At 42.3% G+C, this 22181-nt stretch overlaps 1 protein-coding gene across 3 annotated transcripts in view; it reads left to right on the plus strand.

Moving 5' to 3' along the window:
• Positions 1-3785: 3785 nt before the first annotated feature.
• The window catches only part of LOC118363556 (inhibitor of nuclear factor kappa-B kinase subunit alpha-like), a 28257-nt gene continuing 9861 nt past the window's right edge, over positions 3786-22181 (plus strand). Inside the window, exons 1-10 of one of the 3 annotated variants that reach the window (XR_004821422.2) lie at positions 3786-4671; positions 4866-4960; positions 6632-6749; positions 8632-8701; positions 8966-9054; positions 9160-9249; positions 9342-9466; positions 9548-9655; positions 12998-13133; positions 15169-15369. Coding sequence is in view for 2 of the 3 variants with exons in the window: in XM_035744545.2 (XP_035600438.1) it covers positions 4567-4671; positions 4866-4960; positions 6632-6749; positions 8632-8701; positions 8966-9054; positions 9160-9249; positions 9342-9466; positions 9548-9655; positions 12998-13133; positions 15169-15379 (1147 nt within the window). In the remaining variant the exon portion in view is untranslated. Of the gene's footprint in view, positions 4672-4865; positions 4961-6631; positions 6750-8631; positions 8702-8965; positions 9055-9159; positions 9250-9341; positions 9467-9547; positions 9656-12997; positions 13134-15168; positions 15380-22181 lie in introns of all 3 variants that reach the window. The other 2 variants (XM_035744545.2, XM_035744529.2) reach the window with 2 other exon arrangements.

The following is a 22181-nucleotide window of genomic DNA, read 5'->3' on the forward strand; positions in this document are numbered from 1 at the left end:
ATCTTGCCTATGCCGTTCTGTACCATCACTCATTCATATCTTTATGTACATATTTTTTATCCCTTTACACTTGTGTGTATAAGGTAGTAGTTTTGGAATTGTTAGTTTAGATTACTCGATGGTTATTACTGCATTGTCGGAACTAGAAGCACAAGCATTTCGCTACACTCGCATTAACATCTGCTAACCATGTGTATGTGACAAATAAATTTGATTTCGAATTGATTTGATTTGAATAGAGTTTCAAACCCTTGTAGAATCTATGCCAAGGTGCATTGAAACTGTTCTGGCTTGTGGTGGCCCATTGCCCTATTAAGACACTTTGTTTCCTTTATTTTTGCTGTTAACTGTAGTTCGACAAACTAGCTCCTCTAACTTGATTGATAGCCTGAAGTGGCTTCTTGGAAGCTAGTTATGAGAGGTTCCCAATCTGCCAATTTGCTAGGTGGCTGGTACTATTACAGAGAAAATATATATATTTTTAAGTTTAACAGGACAAATCTGAGAGGGCTCGTGCCCCTGTGCCCGCTATGCCCCTCTGGCTTTCTGTACAGTTGCCTAATGTTGGTGGGGCATATTAACCTGTTTTAACTGCTGAATAACTATGATCAACAAAACATTTTATTTTGCACTATTTTTAAAATGCTTACTTTTACCCCTTTTCTCCCCAATTGGTAGTTAGTCTTGTCCCATCGCTGCAACTCCCCTACGGACTCGGGACAGGCGAAGGGCGAGAGTCATGCGACCTCTGAAACACGACCCAGCCAAACCGCACTGCTTCTTGACACACTGCTTGCTTAACCCAGAAGCCAGCCGCACCAATGTGTCGGAGGAAGCACTGGCTGGAGACCGAAGTCAGTTTGAAGGAGTCGCTAGAGCGTGATGGGACAAGAAAAACCCGGCTGACCAAACCTAACCCGGAAGACGCGAGTCCAGTTGTGACCTGGAGACCCTCACGGCTCAAGTTTTTGGAAGATCCTTGCCTTTTGGCTGTTCCATTTGTGGTTTCAGGGTGGGTGACAACAGAGTTAGGTGCTGTGGAATTAGTGAGGGTAAACAGAAGTAGTCTTGTGATAATTGTTTGTTTCTGCTGGTCACAGGGAGAAGGCGTTCAGCGTGAAACGAATGTGGGCAAGAAACATGAATTGTTTTGTTCTCAAGGAAAGGAGTGATTACTGGGGTAGTAGTAAAAGGTGACCAACTGAAGAGGAAGATTCCCGGTGTTTGTGATGCTTGTCGTTTGGTGCAACACAGACAGGGTTTCTTGAGTGGTGAAACAGAAGTCATTGTCTGTTCTTTTGAGATTTGATGTTGAGTCTTTGACCGACAAAGTGATACAATCATCTCCTTTGTATTGATCACATTGAGGGAGAGGTTGTTGTCCTGGAACCACACGGACAGGTCTCTGACCTCCTCCCTATAGGCTGTCTCGTAGTTGTCTGTGATCAAGCCTACCACTGTTGTGTCATCGGCAAACTTAATGATGGAGTTGTGCCTGGCCGTGCAGTCATGAGTGAACAGGGATTACAGGAGGGGACTGAGCACGCACCCCTGAGGGGCCCCTGTGTTGACGATCAGTGTGGCGGATGTGTTGTTACCTACCCGTACCACCTGGGAGTGGCCCATCAGGAAGTCCAGGATCCAGTTGCAGAGGGAGGTGTATAGTCCCAGGGTCCTTAGCTTATTGATGAGCTTTGAGGGCACTATGGTGTTGAACGCTGAGCTGTAGTCAATGAATAGCATTCTCACATAGGTGTTCCTTTTGTCCAGCTGGGAAAGGGCAGTGTGGAGTGCAATAGAGATTGCATCATCTGTGGATCTGTTAGGGGGGTATGCAAATTGGAGTGGGTCCCAGGGTTTCTGGGATAATAGGGTTGCTGTAAGCCATGACCAGCCTTTCAAAGCACTTCATGGCTACAGACGTGAGTGCTACGGGTTGGTAGTCATTTAGGCAGGTTACCTTAGTGTTCTTGGGCACAGGCACTATGGTGGTCTGCTTAAAACATGCTGGTATTACAGACTCAGCCAGGAAGAGGTTGAACATGTCAGTGAAGACACTGGCCAGTTGGTCAGTGCATGCTCGCTGTACACGTCCTGGTAATCTGTCTGGCCCTGTGGCCTTGTGATATTTATAGCAATGGTTATCATCTGCACTGCAGGGATGGAACGTAAATCACAGAAAATTGAGGTGGCAGCTGCAGAGAGGTATTTGGTTGTGCGAGAAGTTGTTGTCCAATCCTTTCCGGTTGTTGGCCTGAGGTATGACTAAAGAGATTTAAATAGTGGAGTAGGGTGGTATTGTTTTATTATTATTATTATTATTATTATTTTTGTCAGTTATGTGTTAGATCAGGTATTCCCAAACTGGGCAATGTGCAATGCCTTCAGGGGTACTCCAAATAAAAACCTGAAAAAATTAAAACACTTTAAAACACTTTTTTATTTTTCTTCACATTTTCAAACAATCCATTTAGATTTTACAACGGTGCTATACATTCGGGTAAGGGTTTTTCTCGCCTGAGTAGCCTTGTTTCACTGCCAAAAATACAATTGAATCATCTATTGTTCAGCGAAATAACAATGTGATATCAAATACAGGTAGCCTAGTCAAATAATTAACATCCAATCACATTAACCGTTACTCTCTCGTGGGAATTCCACTAACGGTCCGTATGTAGCCAAACATAGCTACTGCTCATTCTGTTTGCTCAAAAATGGATTTATGGTTAACAAAAGTAAGGCCCGTGTCCATAGAGACACATACCAGCTCTAGTGGTAGTACTGCTACTTGTCTGACCACTTGCATGATGATGAGTTTCTCACACGACTGGCCTATCTGGGTGATGTTCTTTCTCACCTGAATGATTTGAATCTAGGATTACAAGGACTCTCCACAGAATTTAGGCTATGATTAAGAAGTTGGAGCTCTTGTCTGTCTGCATTAACAGGGACATTTATTTCCATCACTGTATGATTTTCTTGTGTGCAAATGAACTCAAGCTTACGGATAATGTCAAATGTGATATAGCGAAGCACCTGAGTGAGTTGGGTGTGCAATTACGCAGGTACTTTCCCGAAATGGATGACACAAACAACTGGATTCATTATCCCTTTCATGCCCTGCCTCCAGTCCACTTACTGATATCTCAACAAGAGAGCCTCATCGAAATTACAACAAGCGGTTCTGTGAAAATTGAATTTAATCAGAAACCACTGCCAGATTTCTGGATTGGGCTGTGCTCAGAGTATCCTGCCTTGGCAAATCGCGCTGTTAAGACACTGATGCCCTCTGCAACCACGTACCTACGTGAGAGGATTCTCAGCCCTCACTAGCATGAAAACTTAATACAGGCACAGACTGTGTGGAAAATGATTTAAGGCTGAGATTCTCTCCAATACTACCCAACATCCCAGAGTTATGTGCATCCTTTCATGCACACCCTTCTCATTAACCTGTGGTGAGTTATTCCCAATTTTTGATGAACAAATAGTTTTATATGTAAGATGGCTAAATAAAGAGCAACATTTATTGTTGATTATTATATTATTTTTTGATCCTGATCCTGATCCTATAAGAGCTCTTTGTCACTTCCCTCGAGCCTGGTTGTGACAAACTCCCACTCATTCTCATGTTCAATAAATGTATTGTGTGTGTGTGTGTGTGTGTGTTTGAGAATGCGCTGAGTCTGACCCTTGTGCAAGAGTGGGCATGCAGGTGGAGGTTGAATGTTTGCAGGGGTACAGGACTATAAAACGTTTGGGAAACACTGTAGATGATAGGGTATTTGTTTATTTATATTTTTTTCAAGCAAAGTATAAGGGTTATACTCCAGTCTAGTAGGTGGCGGTAATGCAACATTTATTGGATGCTAACCGCCGTTAAAACTCATCGAAGAAGAAGCAACAGCAGCCGCTTTTGACTCTTAGGACATAGCTAATATTACCACGTTGTTTCATTTTAGCGTGGAACAAATATACCAGTAGCTAATTAATCTAGAAATGAATTACTATCAACGGCGTTTTATATCTTTCCGTTATTTGTTCTAGATGGTTTTATTGTTGTATTCAGCGCTAGTGCCATTTGGCTAGCTAGTAACGTTAGCTAACGCGTTAGTGAAAGAGTTTTGACAGGACAGCTCTAGCTACTTTGTTTACGTCTTGCTTTACGAACTTCACCTGGCAAGCTGGCCACTCCGGTCCACTGTGGAACTAGGACACGGCATGGCTGTGGGCATATAGGCATATCCAACAATTGTATTGTTCTGTCAGCCTTCCTGCCTTGGTAAATAAAAAGTTGCAGAGTTGTTGGAGCGCTAGAGAAGGCCTTTAATAGCCTGACACTATCACACCTGATAAAACCGATAAAACATTCTGATTGAACTGATCAACTAGACATGGTCGGAAGCGTCATAGCTGAATCTGTTGTGTTAGTGCAGGGCTGAAAAAAAGTCCTGCACACTCCAGTTGGAGACTACTCCGGAGGCTTCACAGCAAATATCACGTGAAAGTCATTCTGTCCAGGGTAACTGACATATTACACTCTCGAGCCCTCCACAGCTGAGAGGGATGGAGAAAGTCCCTGTCAAACAGAGCCAAGTGTGTGGGCTGTGGGAGCTGAAGGAGCAGTTGGGGACCGGAGGGTTTGGACATGTTTACCTGTACCAGCACCTGGTGAGTCCGGATCATATGACTACACATACACATAAAGCCATCTGGAGATGAAAGTCTCAAACAACATTATCTTCTGAGATGTTCAGCAGGAATGCTGTGTGTGTGTGTGTGTGTGTGTGTGTGTGTGTGTGTGTGTGTGTGTGTGTGTGTGTGTGTGTGTGTGTGTGTGTGTGTGTGTGTGTGTGTGTGTGTAGGAGACATCAGAGAAGATAGCAGTGAAATTGTGTCGTCTGGAGCTGAACTCAAAGAACAGAGAACGCTGGAGTAGAGAGATACAGATTATGAAGAAGTGAGTGTCACATCTACACATCTAGTAATAACCACACAAACACTGTCAGAACTGGGTTCAAATACTATTTTAAATAATTTCAAATACTTTAGCTGTACTTGCCTGCTGCACATATATCACTCCAGTGTAAATTGCTGAATTGTAATTACTTCGCTGCTATTGGCCTATTTATTGCATTACCTCTTTACGTCATTTGCACACACTGTATACAGATTTTTCTATTTTGTTATTGACTGTACGTTCATTCATCCCATGTGCAAATCTGGTTCGTTTTTGTCGCGCTGCTTTGCTTTATCTTGGCCAGGTCGCAGTTGTAAATGAGAACTTGTTCTCAATTGGCCTACCTGGTTAAATAAAGGTGATATGAAAAAAATGGAACCAATAAAACCTCAAAGTGCAAACCCACCTTACCTGGCGCTCCAGAGAGATATCCTACAAAGAAAGCTAGATCTAGTCAGGGTTTTCTAAATCTAACCAGCTTGACATTCAGGCTGCATCCGTAGTATGACGGTGGATGTTGCTCATCTGCTTGCCGCTAACTCTAGCAGGTTTGTAACTGCATGTAGCACATGGCTAGTCGAATGCCAAACTCTTCATTGAGACTATACTAAAAACGTCAAGCCATGGGGGAGTCAGTCAGTGCCACATTTCCATTTGTGCCAATATCAAAATGAAAGAAAAGAGTGTGCAAAGCTGTCCTTCTGTAGCACAGTTGGTAGAGCATGGCGCTTGTAACGCCAGGGTAGTGGGTTCGATTCCCGGGACCACCCATACGTAGAATGTATGCACACATGACTGTAAGTCGCTTTGGATAAAAGCGTCTGCTAAATGGCATATATTATTATTATATTATTATCAAGGCAAAGTGTGGCTATTTGAAGAATATCAAATATATTTAGATTTGTTTTATACTGTTTTGGTTACTACATGATTCCATATGTGTTATTTCATATTTTTGATGTCTTCACTATTATTGTAATTTAGAGGTTGACCGATTATGATTTTTCAACGCCGATACTGATTATTGAATGACCAAAAAAAGCCGGTATCGATTAATCTGCCAGTTTTTGTATTTATTTATTTGGAATTTGACTGCCTTCATGACTCGTGACAGCTGGTCACTGTAACAGACCTTGTCTGAAGGCTAATATCCATTCTATGAATTCTATTTCTGATTGAAATAACACCCACCCTGTATAAAAGTAAAAAACAATCAATTTTTTTTATGAATACATTTTATTTCCAAGAAATTGTCATAGTTTGACAACTCTGTAAGCTTTAAAATGAAATCAAACTAAACCCTTTATATTTTCCAGTGATGAAGACCATAGATGTCTCATGGTAATGGTGGGATATGCAAAATGGGTCAACTTTGAGCACCTTTTGTCTCCTGAATGTTTTGTCATTTATGTCCAATATGTCACTTTCTGACAACTTCCATTGGCAAACATGTATGGAAAGTTTTGTTTAAATCTAAAGGGATGCTGTGATTGAATTCAAACAGATTTACTCCATAGGAGCATAAACACAGGGATCCCATGGATAGAGTGTACAGTAACTATAGATCATCTTTTGCTGCTCTTGACCTTCTCTGTCCTTTTCTCCTGTGTCCTACTTCCTTGTCTTGTCTCCTCGACTCCTGACTCCTATCTTGTCTCCTTGCCTCTTCAGGTTGAGCCATGATAATGTGGTGAGAGCCAGGGAGGTTCCAGAGGAGATGAGTTTTATAGCGCTCAATGACCTGCCACTACTGGCCATGGAGTATTGCTCTAGAGGAGACCTACGCAAGGTACACGCACGTGCACACATACACACAACACACATACACACAACTGCAGTGATGCCATCTGTACAGTACCTTCAGAATGTATTCATACCCCGGCCTCCCGGGTGGCACAGTGGTTAAGGGCGCTGTACTGCAGCGCCAGCTGTGCCACCAGAGACTCTGGGTTCGCGCCCAGGCTCTGTCGCAACCGGCCGCGACTGGGAGGTTTGTGGGGCGACGCACAATTGGACCAGCGTCAGTAGGGATTGGCCGGTGTTGCGGGCCGGGCGCAGTGCACGCTAACCAACGTTGCCAGGTGCACAGTGTTTCCTCCGACACATTGGTGCGGCTGGCTTCCGGGTTGGATGCGCGCTGTGTTAAGAAGCAGTGTGGCTTGGTTGGGTTGTGTATCGGAGGCAGTACGGGAGTTGTAGCGATGAGACAAGATAGTAGCTACTAAACAATTGGATAGCACAAAATTGGGGAGAAAAAGGGGTCAAATTATAAAAATAAATAAATAAATACAAAAAAATGTACCCCTTTTCCACATTTTATGTTTTTAGAAATGTTTACAAATTAATAAAAAATGAAAAGCTGAAATGTCTCGAGTCAATAAGTATTCAACCTATTTGTTATGCCAAGCCTAAATAAATTCAGGAGTAAAAATCTGCTTAACAAATCCCATAATACATTGCGTGGACTCGCTCTGTGTGCAATAAACATGTTTAACAACTACCCCATCTTTGTACCTCACACATACAATAAACTCTAGTGTCCCTCAGTCGAGCAGTGAATTCCAAGCACAGATTCAACTACAACTACAACTACAGGTTTTCCAATGCCTCCCCAAAGAAGGGCGCCTATTGGTAGATGTGTAAAGAAATTTAAAAGCAGACATTAAAGATCCATTTGAGCATAACGCAGTTATTAATTACACTTAGGATGGTGTATCATTACACCCAGTCACTACAAAGATACAGGCGCCATTCCTAACTCAGTTGCCGGAGAGGAAGGAAACTGCTTAGAGATTTCACCATAAGGTCAATAGTGATTTTAAATCGGTTAGAGTTCAATGGCTGTGATAGGTTAGTATTGTAGAGTTTTCTCCTAAATGACAGAGTGAAAAGAAAGACGCCTATACAGAATAAAAATATTCCAAAACATGCATTCTGTTTGAAGTAAGGCTCTAAAGTAATACTGCAAAAGAATGTGGCAAAGAAATTGTATTTTTTCCTGAATACAAAGCCTTAAGTTTGGGGCAAGTCCAACACATCACTGAGTACCACTCTTCATATTTTCAAGCATGGTGGTGGCTGTATCATGTTGGGTAGACTTGTCACCGGCAATGACTAAGGAGTTTTTGGGGGGGATGAAAATAAATGGAATAGAGCTAAGCACCGACATCATCCTAGAGGAAAACTTGGTTCAGACACTGGGACACATTCACATTTCATCAGGACAATTAACTAAAACACAAGGCCAAATATACACTGGAGTTGCGATGCTCCTGAGTGGCCTAGTTACAGTTTTCACTTAAATCGTCTTGAAAATCTATTGCAGGACTTGAAAATAGCTTTCTAGCAATGATCAGCAACCAACTTGACCAATATTGTACATTCCAGGTGTGCAAAGCTCTTAGAGAGATACCCAGATAGACAGCTGCCAAACGTGATTCTAGCATGTATTGACTCTGCGTTTAATACTTATCTTTATTTTCCATTTTTATTTTTAACATTTTTATTCCACTTTGACGGAGTATTTTGTGTAGATCGTTGACAAAAAAATACATTTAAATCCACGTGAATCCCATTTTGTTGCATAACAAAATGTGGGGAAAAAATCAAGTAGTGGGAAAACTTTCTAAAGGCAATGACTTGTATGTGACTGTTTTTCCTGGTCCCTGTAGCTGCTGAACAAGCCAGAGAACTGCTGTGGACTGAAGGAGAGTCAAGTCCTTTCTCTACTCAGCCATGTTGGTAAGCTGCCCTTTATAGTAAAATACACTCGTTCCTTCTAGAGTTTGCTTTCCAGGGGTGTATTCATTAGTGTACACCAAAGCAAAATGCTTTGCAACAAAACATTTTTTGACAAACAAGTGTTGCTTATTTAGATATTGGTCCCCCTGTTTTGGCCCATTCACTTCTATTTGGTTCCAGTTGAGGCTGGTACATTGATACTTTGCAAGCACCATTTGGGAGTTTCTTTTCATTTTAGGTAATGTATCATTATTGTACACACAGGGTCTGGTATCCAGTACCTCCATGAGAATAAGATCATCCACAGGGACCTGAAGCCTGAGAACATCGTACTGCAGGAGACCAGTGGGAAGGTGAGTGCACACACACACAAACAGGTATTTGGAAACTCAAATAAGTATTGGTGCTGTCCATCTCTCCTCCCTATCTTTCCCTCTTTCTATTTATCTTTCCTCTAGTTTGTCCATAAGATCATAGATCTGGGTTACGCTAAAGACTTGGACCAGGGCAGTCTCTGTACATCCTTCGTCGGAACTCTGCAGTACCTGGTGAGACCAAAACTTTTTTTTATACACTGACAATATATGCTTTTGAATCTATTTCCAATGGGAATTGTGTGTTACGTGTGTGTGCATGTTAGGCTCCAGAGCTGTTTGAGAATAAGCCCTATACTGTGTCAGTGGACTACTGGAGTTTTGGGACCATGATCTTTGAGTGTACCTGTGGCTTCCGCCCGTTCCTTCACAACATGCAGCCGGTTCAGTGGTGAGTGTGTGTCTGGCACTAAAATAGAAGGCAAATAATTGTATATTCTTGTAGAACCAGTAAAAGTGTGTGTGTGTGTAGGACCAATAAAGTGCGCAACAAAGGTCCCAAGGACATCATGGCTGTAGAGGATATGAATGGAGAAGTGAGATTCTCTACACACCTACCCTACCCCAACAATCTGAGCAGGTACACATGCACACACACACACATCACTCATAGTGGTCCTGTATGGCTCAGTTGGTAAAGCATGGTGCTTGCAACGCCAGGATTGTGGGTTTGATTCTTTGGGCCACCATGCATAAGATGTACAGTACCAGTCAAAAGTGTGGACACACCTACTCATTCCAGGGTTTTTCTTTATGTGTAGTATTTTCTACATTGTAGAATAATAGTGAAGACATCAAAACTGAAATAACACATGAAATCATATAGTAACCCAAAAAAGTGTTAAACAAATCAAAATATATTTTCTATTTGAGATTCTTCAAAGTAGCCACCCTTTGCCTTGATGACAGCTTTGCACACTCTTGGCATTCTCAATCAGCTTTACCTGGAATAGTTTTCCCATGTATGCTGAGCACTTGTTGGCTGCTTTTCCTTCACTCTGCAGTCCAACTCATCCCATACCATCTCAATTGGGTTGAGGTCAGGTGATTGTGGAGGCCAGGTCATCTGATCCAGCACTCCATCACTCTCCTCCTTGCTCAAATAGCCCTTACATAGCGTGGCGGTGTGTTTTGGGTCGTTGTCCTGTTGAAAAACAAATTATAGTCCCACTAGATGGGATGGCGTATCGCTGCAGAATGCTGTGGTAGACATGCTGGTTAAGTGTGCCTTGAATTCTAAATAAATCACTGACCGTGTCACCAGCAAAGCACCATTTCACCACCACCTCCATGCTTCACGGTGGAAACCACACATGCAGACATCATCCGTTCACCTACGTCTCACAAAGACACAGCGGTTGGAACCAAAAATCTCAAATTGTTACTTGAACTCTGAAGCATGTATTTGGGCTGCAATCAGAGGTGCTGTTATCTCTTATTAACTTATCCTCTGCAGTAGAGGTAACTCTTGGGTCTTCCTTTCCTGTGGCGGTCCTCATTAGTGCTAGTTTAATCTTAGCGCTTGTTGAAACAATTTTGTTTCTGGTGTCCTCTGACAGTTCTTTGGTCTTGTGGAGTTTGGAGTGTGACTGTTTGAGGTTGTGGACAAGTGTCTTTTATACTGATAAGTTCAAACAGGTGCCATTAATACAGGTAACGAGTGGAGAACAGAGGAGCCTCTTAAAGAAGAAGTTACAGGTCTGTGAGAGCCATAAATCTTGCTTGTTTGTAGGTGACCAAATACTTATTTTCCAACATAATTTGCAAATAAATTCATTAAAAATCCTACAATGTGATTTTCTGGATTTTTTTTCTCATTTTGTCTGTCATAGTTGAAGTGTACCTATGATGAAAATTACAGGCCTCTCTCATCTTTTTAAGTGGGAGAACTTGCACAATTGGTGGCTGACTAAATACTTTTTTGCCCCACTGTATGTGAAATGTTTTGGTTCGCCGGATCTCTCTCGGTGGACAGAGCCGCCTTGTGAAGGGAGTTGGGCATTTTTGCGGCACACTTGTAAGGCTCTGATTGTCCAAAATGGTTCCAACAAAATCTAATACTGTTGTCCTTCTTTGTAGTTGTCCGGTATCTGGTGACTTGTCTCGTAGTCCTGAACAGAACTACTTAGTTTATTTTCCTTCCATTTGCTCCTGAAGATGCTTCTTTGAAGATGGGCTAGCCAGACAGGTCGATGGTTCCCAGTGGGGTGATGAGAGTAGCGTAATACGATGGTTTGAGCAGAATAGTATGGTCCTACTTGAATTTGTTTTCGAATATACTTTAGCTGCATTAAGTAATCAGCCGTACCAGTGATTGTCCAGGAGGTGAGTTTATAGTCTCTACCTCGTGTTGAGATTCAAAGTTCAAACGACTTTAAACGTGTAGCTGCAGCTACACACTTTTGTGTTCTGGTATGTTAATTCTTAACCCCATCATTTTGTTCGAAATTGCGTTTTCGTCAGGCTGACACGCTCTCTGACCTCACTCGGGCGTGACTTGTCACTGCAAAGTTTATGTAAAACAATTATCTCTCATCAGTCCCTCCAGTATTCTGCGATCGCATAATTCAATGCAAAATCAACACATCTGCACATATTATGCGAGAGCTTGCAATTTTGACCTAGCACATAAAAGGGTCCAATCAAAGCAGGTTTGTAATTTTGACCAATTACTGCACTGTTACTGTGGAAAATGGCCCAATCCAAAAACTCGTCAACAAAGTTTTCTCCCTGGCCTGTCAGCGTATTCACTTGCTAAGATGATGGGTGATTTGTTGATGACTGACAGGCAGTACAATGAACAGAAATCATTCTCATTTGCCAACAAAAATAACAGCTAACGACCATGCAAAACAATTTCCAAATGTTTTTGGAAACTGGAGAAATTCGACAATCACTTCGAATCAGTAAAGCATATGAGAATGTCAGAACAGTTGCAGCAGCAGATCACCATGACTGAATTGGTAACGTGGAAGACTCTGGCAAGCATTGAAAGACTCAAGGTGAGTGGCGTTTTACTCAAACATTTACTCCGCTAACCTTGGCTTTAGTAGGGTGGTCGCCACTCTGCTCTCCCCAGTCTGTCTAGGGAGAGTGCTGCTCAAAGCAATTTGTCAGCTTTGCCGTTTTAAACTCTCTGTAAAACTTATTACAGATCACGAAAGCACAATCTTTCTCAATATTTTAGAAATGGAATAGTACATATCAACCACAACTCTATTTTTTTGTTTTTGTTCTTTATCTCCCCTACGGCCCTTTCAGAAAACATCTATTTTTTTGTTGGGGAGGGTTGCATCTCATGTTGATAGCAAGCCCCAAGCCTGATGGAGAGGTGTGTGTGTCTGTGAGTGGATTATGACAGAGCAGTATTCGCTTTTGAACATGTTAGAGTTTTGGCGGGAAAAGTCTCCTGAAACAAAGTAACTTTCCATTGGTGAATTTGGAGAGGGAGACCTGAATCTTCTCAACTTGATTTACATACAACAGGACATTGTTGTTAAGTCCCCCGATCTGACCTATTTGGATCCTCACAGGGCTGTCATGACAATGACGAGAGTGTGCAAAGCTGTCAAGGCAAAGGGTGGCTACTTTGAATAATCTCACATTTATTTTGGTTACTACATGATTCCCTTTGTGTTATTTCATAGTTTTGATGTCTTCACTATTATTCTACGATGTCGAAAATTGTCAAAATTAAGAAAAACCCTTGAATGAGTAGGTGTGTCAACCTTTGACTGTTACTGTATGCGCATGACTATAAAATCATCTGCTAAATGGAATGTACAGTATATTATTGCATTATATTAGCAGCCGTTTTCGGAACTTGTGATCCCGTCTATTTAAAATGTTGTTTTGTTTTTGCTCAATGTGTTACCTTTTTCTATGTCAGGAAAATTGTACTTTTTCGTGTGTCTGTGTGTAGGTCCCTGTTAGAGCCAGTGGAATCTCTGCTACAGATGCTGTTGCTGTGGGACCCTGCGACAAGAGGAGGAGTGACAGACCGTGACACACACACACCCTGTTGCTACACTACCCTACAGAACATACTCAACATGAAGGTACACACACACACTGCAATGCTTGAAAACAACTTAGCCTCTTGCGACGAGCAATCCCGTATCCGGGAGCGGAATTATAGCCGCAAGCTCATTACCATAACGCAACGTTAACAATTCATGAAAATTGCAAATTAAATGAAATAAATATATTGGCTCACAAGCTTAGCCTTTTGTTAACAACACTGTCATCTCAGATTTTCAAAATATGCTTTTCAACCATAGCTACACAAGCATTTGTGTAAGAGTATTGATAGCTAGCATAGCATTAAGCCTAGCATTCAGTAGGCAACATTTTCACAAAAACAAGAAAAGCATTAAAATAAAATAATTTACCTTTGAAGAACTTCGGATGTTTTCAATGAGGAGACTCAGTTAGATAGCAAAAGTTCAGTTTTTCTAAAAATATTATTTGTGTAGGAGAAATCGCTCCGTTTTGTTAATCACGTTTGGCTAAGAAAACCCCCCGAAAATTCAGTCATTACAACGCCCAATTTTTTTCCAAATGAACTCTATAATATGGACAGAAACATGGCAAACGTTGTTTAGAATCAATCAAGGTGTTTTTCACATATCTATTCTATGATAAATAATTCGTGCCAGTTTGGTTTCTCCTCTGAACCAAATGAAAAAATGCATGCAGCTGGAGATTACGCAATAATTTTGACGGAGGACACCAAGCAGACACCTAGTAAATGTAGTCTCTTATCATTTACATTTACATTTAAGTCATTTAGCAGACGCTCTTATCCAGAGCGACTTACAAATTGGTGCATTCACCTTATGACATCCAGTGGAACAGCCACTTTACAATAGTGCATCTAAATCTTAAGGGGGGGGTGAGAAGGATTACTTTATCCTATCCTAGGTATTCCTTAAAGAGGTGGGGTTTCAGGTGTCTCCGGAAGGTGGTGATTGACTCCGCTGTCCTGGCGTCGTGAGGGAGTTTGTTCCACCATTGGGGGGCCAGAGCAGCGAACAGTTTTGACTGGGCTGAGCGGGAACTGTACTTCCTCAGTGGTAGGGAGGCGAGCAGGCCAGAGGTGGATGAACGCAGTGCCCTTGTTTGGGTGTAGGGCCTGATCAGAGCCTGGAGGTACTGAGGTGCCGTTCCCCTCACAGCTCCGTAGGCAAGCACCATGGTCTTGTAGCGGATGCGAGCTTCAACTGGAAGCCAGTGGAGAGAGCGGAGGAGCGGGGTGACGTGAGAGAACATGGGAAGGTTGAACACCAGACGGGCTGCGGCGTTCTGGATGAGTTGTAGGGAGTTTAATGGCACAGGCAGGGAGCCCAGCCAACAGCGAGTTGCAGTAATCCAGACGGGAGATGACAAGTGCCTGGATTAGGACCTGCGCCGCTTCCTGTGTGAGGCAGGGTCGTACTCTGCGGATGTTGTAGAGCATGAACCTACAGGAACGGGCCACCGCCTTGATGTTAGTTGAGAACGACAGGGTGTTGTCCAGGATCACGCCAAGGTTCTTAGCGCTCTGGGAGGAGGACACAATGGAGTTGTCAACTGTGATGGTCAATCTTCCAATGATATGCCTAGAAATACGTCACAATGCTGCAGACACCTTGGGGAAACGACAGAAAGTGTAGGCTCACTCCTTGCGCATTCACAGCCATATAAGGAGACATTGGAACACAGCGCCTCCAAAATCTGGGGCATTTCTTGTTTGAAATTTCATCTTGGTTTCGCCTGTAGCATCAATTCTGTGGCACTCACAGATAATATCTTAGCAGTTTTGGAAACGTCAGAGTGTTTTCTTTCCAAAGCTGTCAATTATATGCATAGTCAAGCATCTTTTTGTTACAAAATATCTTGTTTAAAACGGGAACGTTTTTCATCCAAAAATGAAATACTGCCCCCAGAGTTTCAAGAGGTTAACAAGTGGTTGCGGCACTAGCAAATTCAGCCTGAATGCAAGGGACTGTTCAATCTTGTTAATTGGATAGTAACATGAGCCTCTTGTAAATTGATGTGACTAATGGTCTTGTCAAACAAATCCATACAATTATGCATATGTGTGCATTCTAGGTGATGCATGTGTTGGACATGACGTCGGCCCAGCTTCACTCCTTCGTCCTTGGCAGTGAGGAGGGGTTACACTCCCTGCAGCAGCGTGTGGAGACACACACCCACACACACATCCCTCCGCTCAGCCAGGAGCTGCTGTTGGAGACTGGAGTCTCCCTGGACCCTCGCAGACCACCAGCACATTGCCTCCCTGATGGACCGGTACAAGCTCGTGCGTCCACACACCAGACGGGTTCAAATACTATTTAGGGTATTTCGATTACATTTTACATTAACATTTTTGTAATTTAGCAGACTCATATTCACAGCGATTTACAATTAGTGCATTCATCTTAAGATAGCTTGATAATCAGTGAAATCTTTACCATGTTTATCTCTCAATAACAGAAGGATGACACAAGTGAAGTTTAGTCTAGAGCTGTAGATTGGCTGCAGCAAGTAATCTTTCAATGCAGCAGGTAATCATTCTTCGTCATGACTTCATGTATTGAGTTTATATATCAATTCAGGGGTCAATTTGACTCATGGTTTTTGTTATGATATTATTTTTGCGTTAGTGTATTGCAGTGGCCCTCAGTGACGTTTAAGATGATGGAAGACAATTGCTTTTTTTTAATGAGCATGGCATTATTTCTATTACTGGATGACCGTCATTTTTATTCTATTCACCCAGTTCAATGTAACATCGATAGGTTTAGGCCACAACATGATATTTCAATTGTCCCTATACCCGTCATGATGTTTCTACAACTAAGCCTATGAATGAAAGGTTACAACGCAGGTGCACAGGTCAAGAGAAATTGGAGTAATCAAGGTGACAGTGACACATTCGATACCGCCTTGCATCCTCTCGACTGCATCTAGCTGATCTAGGGTGTAATCATTAGTCCAACAGTTACAAACAAGACTTTCTATTGGACAAAATCCCTGTTTCGTTCCAGTTGCTTCCGTTTTAAGATGTTTTTTTCTACAGAATCGGTGGAATGATTCATACACAAACACTGTTCACTTTCATAGCAGCCACATACAAACAGCATGTTAATTTTGCTCGTTGAATAATTATTTCTCGCATCTACACGATTTCTTCCGCTCGCTCACCTTTTCCCTTTGCGTGTATACTTCAGTGCACAACACATCAGCTATCTGTGATCAGGCAAAAAAAACTTTCCAAGCCAAACCTTCATATCGTAACTGCTAACTGCTACACACAGCCTACGTCGTTGTCACAATATTAGCGAACGTCATAGTCAAAATAGCTACTAGAACTAAGGCGTTAGTAAACTCGCTACAATCATGAAGTACAGTGCACAGTCAGCAAGTAGTTAAGCAGCTTATCTTGACTTGGATGTGTGTCATTGCTGGATAGCCAGCTAGCTAACACATCCCTCTCTGTTTGAGTTGGCTAAACTAGCTAGCTGCATTTGATAGTTAAGTGAAAGTGGGAAAAAAATACGAAATATAGCTAGCTCTCGCTTCATTATGAAAGGAATGAATTTGTTCAAAACTGTTCAACTTTCTCTTTCTGAGTCAACTACTCACCACATTTTATGTACTGCAATGCAAACTAAACTCAGCAAAAAAAGAAACGTCCCTTTTTCAGGACCCTGTCTTTCAAAGAGAATTAGTAAAAATCAAAATAACGACACATATCTTAATTTTAACTTTTTGGTGACAGGGGGCAGTATTTTCACGTCCGGATGAAATGCATGCCCAAATTCAACTGCCTGCTACTCATCCCCAGAAGATAAGATATGCATATTATTAGATTTGGATAGAAAACACTCTGAAGTTTCTAAAACTGATGTCTGTGAGTATAACAGAACTTAGGTGGCGAAACCCTGAGGACAAACCATTCAGATTTTTTTTTTTGAGGTCACTCTTTTCAATGGGTTTTCATTGGGAATCCAGATTTCTAAGGGACCTTCATGCAGTTCCTACCACTTCTACTGGATTTCAGTCTTTAGAAATTGGTTGAGGTTTTTCCTTTGTGTAATGAAGAAGTATGGCCATCTTGAACGAGGGTCACTTGAAGTGTACTGTTAGATAGAGGCGCGTGACCAGAAAGCATGCTACAGTTTGTTTTCCTCCTGTATTGAACACAGATCATCCCATCTTCAATTTTAATGGATTATTTACATTTAAAAAATACCTAAAGTTGTATTACAAAAGTAGTTTGAAATGTTTTGGCGAAGTTTACAGGTAACTTTTGAGATATTTTGTAGTCACGTTGCTCAAGTTGGAACCAGTGTTTTTCTGGATCAAACGCGCCAAATAAATTGACATTTTGGATATATTTCTCAAACACTTTAGGAACTATTGTGATAAGAACAAATATGTCCATGAGAAGATTGTTCCTCTAAAAACAAAAATCAACACTCAGCTAATTTCAGGTATGTGAGCACAAACTTGAATGTTGTGAAAATTCTGTGTTTAATTTGAGCAGTGACGCTGTACCTGGTTTAAGTTAGTTTTAACAGTGGCCAAGAAATGTACTGCGGCTACTTGATCATAATGTAGGCCTACCAGAGTGGCCTACCATTAAAAATAATGGCGAAAAAGGCATGGAAATAGCTGGTCTATCGTTCAACCCACGGTAGCAGCAAATGTGTGGTGTTCAATGGAGACCTACATTCCAGGAGACTTTTGAAAAATATATGCAGGGCTTGACATTAACCTGTTTATCCACTTGTCCTTTAGATAAGGAGGTGAATGTAAATGTTTGATGCAAGAAACCACTACAAAATAAAGTAGTATTATTCCCATACCATTATTACAGAGAATCAGAAGCAGCATGCTATTGGCTACTTAGCTTATTCAAGACTGTCTCAAAATACAACACTGCCACTTAAAAAAAAGCTCTTTACCTGACTTGAGATTCAAAATGGCTAGAAATAACTACAACTCACTAACTTGCAAAGAATATGAACAAATGTGCACAGGTGGCTACATATGCAGCTCTTGCTTTGATCTCAAAACAAGAGCATCTTCTTGTGACCGCTCATGCTTTAAACACAGTCCAGTTCAAAGTGAATGGCACAGATCCATATATGACAATGGTCTATTTGCATACTGCAGCTCTGATTGGTTATGACCCACCGGTCTGTGTAGAGTACAGGCATGTCAATACAATACAATCATACTCCAGTACATTTCTTGCACAGTTTTGTAAAAGTTCGTTTTGTTTTGGTATGTTACATTGACAGTGGCTAATATTGCGTTTATTTGAGCACAATTCCCACAGTAGAGTGAAACGTTGATAGTGTTAACTAAAGAGGAAAACTGAAGTTCAATCTCATGTTTCTCTGCGGGAGCTGATATTTCTTCTGCCGGCAGGGGAGCTCTTAGCCCGCAGCTAAGAGGGAACATTGTTAATGACCCTAAAACTTTTCAAGTTGACAGACTCCTAATAACAAATAATCAAATGCATGTATTTGAACCCAGGTCTGACACACACACACACACAAGGGTTGGAAAATATGACGATAGCATCATCTATGACTGACAGTCATCATGGTGACTACATTGGGATGTGACAGATGATGGTTTAGCCTATTTAAACTTGACTGGCGCAGCTCAGTAAAAAACAGACTCTTGCAGGGCAGCACACGAGTGGCATTCTGAGTAATTTGCCTATTCCTATTTGCTATAGCCTATTTCAATTTATATGTTATCAAATTGTATTTGTCACATGTGCCGAATACAACAGACCTTAGCATGAAATGCTTACTCAAGAAAGAGTTAAGATAAAATGTTGTAAATAAAGTAAAAATGTTTATAAAAAGTAACATAATAAAATAACAATAACGAGGCTATATACAGTGGGTACCGGTACTGAGTCAATATGTGGCGGTACAGGTTAATTTGTACATGCATGAAAGTAGCGGTAAAGTGACTATGTATAGAATAAACAGCGAGTATCAGCAGTGTAAAAACAAGGGGGGTGTCAATGTAAACAGTCCGAGGAGCTATTTGATTAATTGTTCTGCAGTCTTATAGCTTAGGGGTAGAAGCTGTTAAGGAACCTTTTGGACCTAGACTTAGCACTCCGGTACCGCTTGCCGTGCGGTAGCAGAGAGAACAGTCTATGACTTGGGTGACTGGAGTCTTCCTCTGACACCGCCTAGTGTATATACAGGACCAGTCAAATGTTTAGACACACCTACTCATTAAAGCGTTTTTCTGTATTTTTTTTATTTTCTACATTGTAAAGACATCAAAACTATGAAATATGGTATCATGTAGTAACCAACTGTTGACTGGTACTGTAGGTCCTGGATGTCCGGAAGCTTAGACCCAGTAGTGTACTGGACCGTACGCACTACCCTCTGTAGAGCCTTATGGTCGGATGATGAGCAGTTGCCATACTAGGCAGTGATGCAACCGGTCAGGATGCTCTCGATGGTGTAGCTGGAGAACCTTTTGAGGATCTGGGGACCCATGCAACATCTTTTCAGTCTCCTGGGGGGGGGGGGACTAGGTGTTGTCATGCCCTCTTCAGGACTGGCTTGGTGTGTTTGGACCATGATAGTTTGTTGGTGATATGGACACCAAGGAACTTAACTCTCGACTCGCTCCACTACATCCCCATCGATGTGAATGGGGGCATGTTTGGCCCTCCTTTTCCAGTAGTCCAGGATCAGCTCCTTTGTCTTGCTCACATTGAGGGGGCGGTTGTTGTCCTGGCACCACACTGCCAGGTCTCTGACCTCCTACCTATAGGCTGTCTCATTGTTGTCGGTGATCAGGCCTACCACTGTTGTCGTCAGCAAACTTAGTGATGTGTTGGAGTCGTGTTTGGCCACGGAGGCATGGGTGAACTGACAGTACAGGGGGAGCCCCCGAGTTGAGGATCAGCATGGCAGATGTGTTGTTACCTACCCTTATCACCTGGGGGCGGCTCGTCAGGAAGTCCAGGATCCAGTTGCAGAAGGTGTTTTGTCACAGGATCCGTAGCTAAGTGGTGAGCTTTGTGGGCACTATGGCTCAATGTTCAATCAATAGCATTCTCATGTAGGTGTTCCTGTTGTCCAGATGGGAAAGACCTGTGTGGAGTGTGATTGACATTGTGTCATCTGTGTATCTGTTGGAGTGGGTCTAGGGTTTCTGGGATGATGGCATTGATGTGAGCCATGACCAGCCTTTCGAAGATCAGATCAAATTTTATGACCAATTTATGCAAAATTCCAGGTATTGCCAAAGGTTATACATACTTTTTCTTGACACTGTATGAGATGTAATGCAAGATATGTAAACATTGTTAAAGTTACATTATTTAAAGTGATTAGTGTTTCATTTATTGAAGGGTACAATTTCAAGGCAGTGGCTCGGGTGGTTGTTGTCCTTGATCTTTTTGGTCTTCCTGTGACATCGGGTGCTGTAGGTGTCCTGGAGGGCAGGGAGTTTGCCCCTGTGATGCATTGTGCAGACCACACCACCCTCTGGAGAGGGTGATACAGCCCGACAGGATGCTCTCAATTGTGCATCTATAAAAGTTTGAGGGTTTTAGGTGACAAGACAAATTTCTTAATTTAAGTTTGTTGGTGATGTGTATGCAGAGGAACTTAACTGTCCACCTTCTCCACTGGTGTCCCGTCGATGTGGATTGAGGGGGGCTCCCTCTGCTGTTTCCTGAAGTCCACAATCGTCTTTGTTTTGTTGACGTTGAGTGAGAGGTTATTTTCCTGACATCACACTCCGAGCCCTCACCTCCTCCCTGTAGGCTGTCTCATCGTTGTTAGTAATCAAGGCTACTACTGTTGTGTTATCTGCAAACTTCATGATTGAGTTGGAGGCGTGCATGGCCACACAGTCATGGGTAAACAGGGAGTACAGGAGCGGGCAGAGAACGCACCCTTGTGGCGCCCCCAGCGTTGAGGATCAGCGCAGTGGAGATATTTCCTACCTTCACCACCTGGGGGAGGCCCGTCAGGAAGTCCAGGACCCAGTTGCACAGAGAGGGCAGTGCGATGACGATTGCATCGTCTGAGGATCTATTAGGGTGGGAAGCAAATTGAAGTGGGGTTAGGGTGTAAGGTAGAGGTGATATGATTCTTGACTAGTGTCTCAAAGCACTTCATGATGACAGAAGTGAGTGCTACAGGACAATAGTCGTTTAGTTCAGTTATAGTTTGCTTTCTTGGGAACAGGAACAATGGTAGCCATCTTGAAGCATGTGGGGCCAGCAGACTGAGGTAGGGAGAGAGTGAATATGTCCGTAAACATTCCAGCTAGCTGGTCTGCGCATGCTCTGAGGACGCGGCTTTGGATGCCATTTGGGCCGGCAGCCTTGCGAGGGTTAACCTTTCCGTGGACACTTAAGGGACAGTCATAACGAGTGTATTTCTTTTGATCTCATGTAGGACAGGAAACACACATAATTGTATCTCTTAACCTTTCTAGGGCAGGCGTTCCGCTAGCGGAACCCCTCGACAACATTCCACTGAAAAGGCGAAATTCAAAAATATTTTTTAGAAATATGTAACTTTCACACATTAACAAGTCCAATACAGCAAATGAAAGATAATCATATTGTTAATCTGCCCATCGTGTCCAATTTAAAAAATGCTTTACAGCCAAAGCACAACATATGATGATTATGATTATGTATTCAGTCATATTCCCAGTCATCTTGCCATGCTTAAATGCGATGGTTTGCTCTTTCAATTTTGTGCGAATGCTACCATCTATCCACGGTTTGTGGTTAGGTTTTAGTAGTCACAGTGGGTACAACATCTCCTATACATTTCCTGATAAACTCAGTCACTTTATCAGTGTATTCGTCGATATTATTCTTGGAGGCTACCCGGAACATATCCCAGTCCGCGTGATCAAAACAATTTTGAAGCGTGGATTGCGATTTGTCAGACCAGTGTTGAATAGTCCTTAGCACGGGTACCTCCTGTTTGAGTTTCTGCCTATTGGAAGGGAGGGACAGAATTGAGTCGTGATCAGCTTTGCTGTAGGGAGGGCAGGGGAGGGCCTTGTAGGCATCCCAGAAGTTAGAGTAGCATGGT

This window comes from Oncorhynchus keta, chromosome 3 (genome assembly GCF_023373465.1).
Source record: "Oncorhynchus keta strain PuntledgeMale-10-30-2019 chromosome 3, Oket_V2, whole genome shotgun sequence".
In the NCBI taxonomy this organism is placed as follows: domain Eukaryota; kingdom Metazoa; phylum Chordata; class Actinopteri; order Salmoniformes; family Salmonidae; genus Oncorhynchus; species Oncorhynchus keta.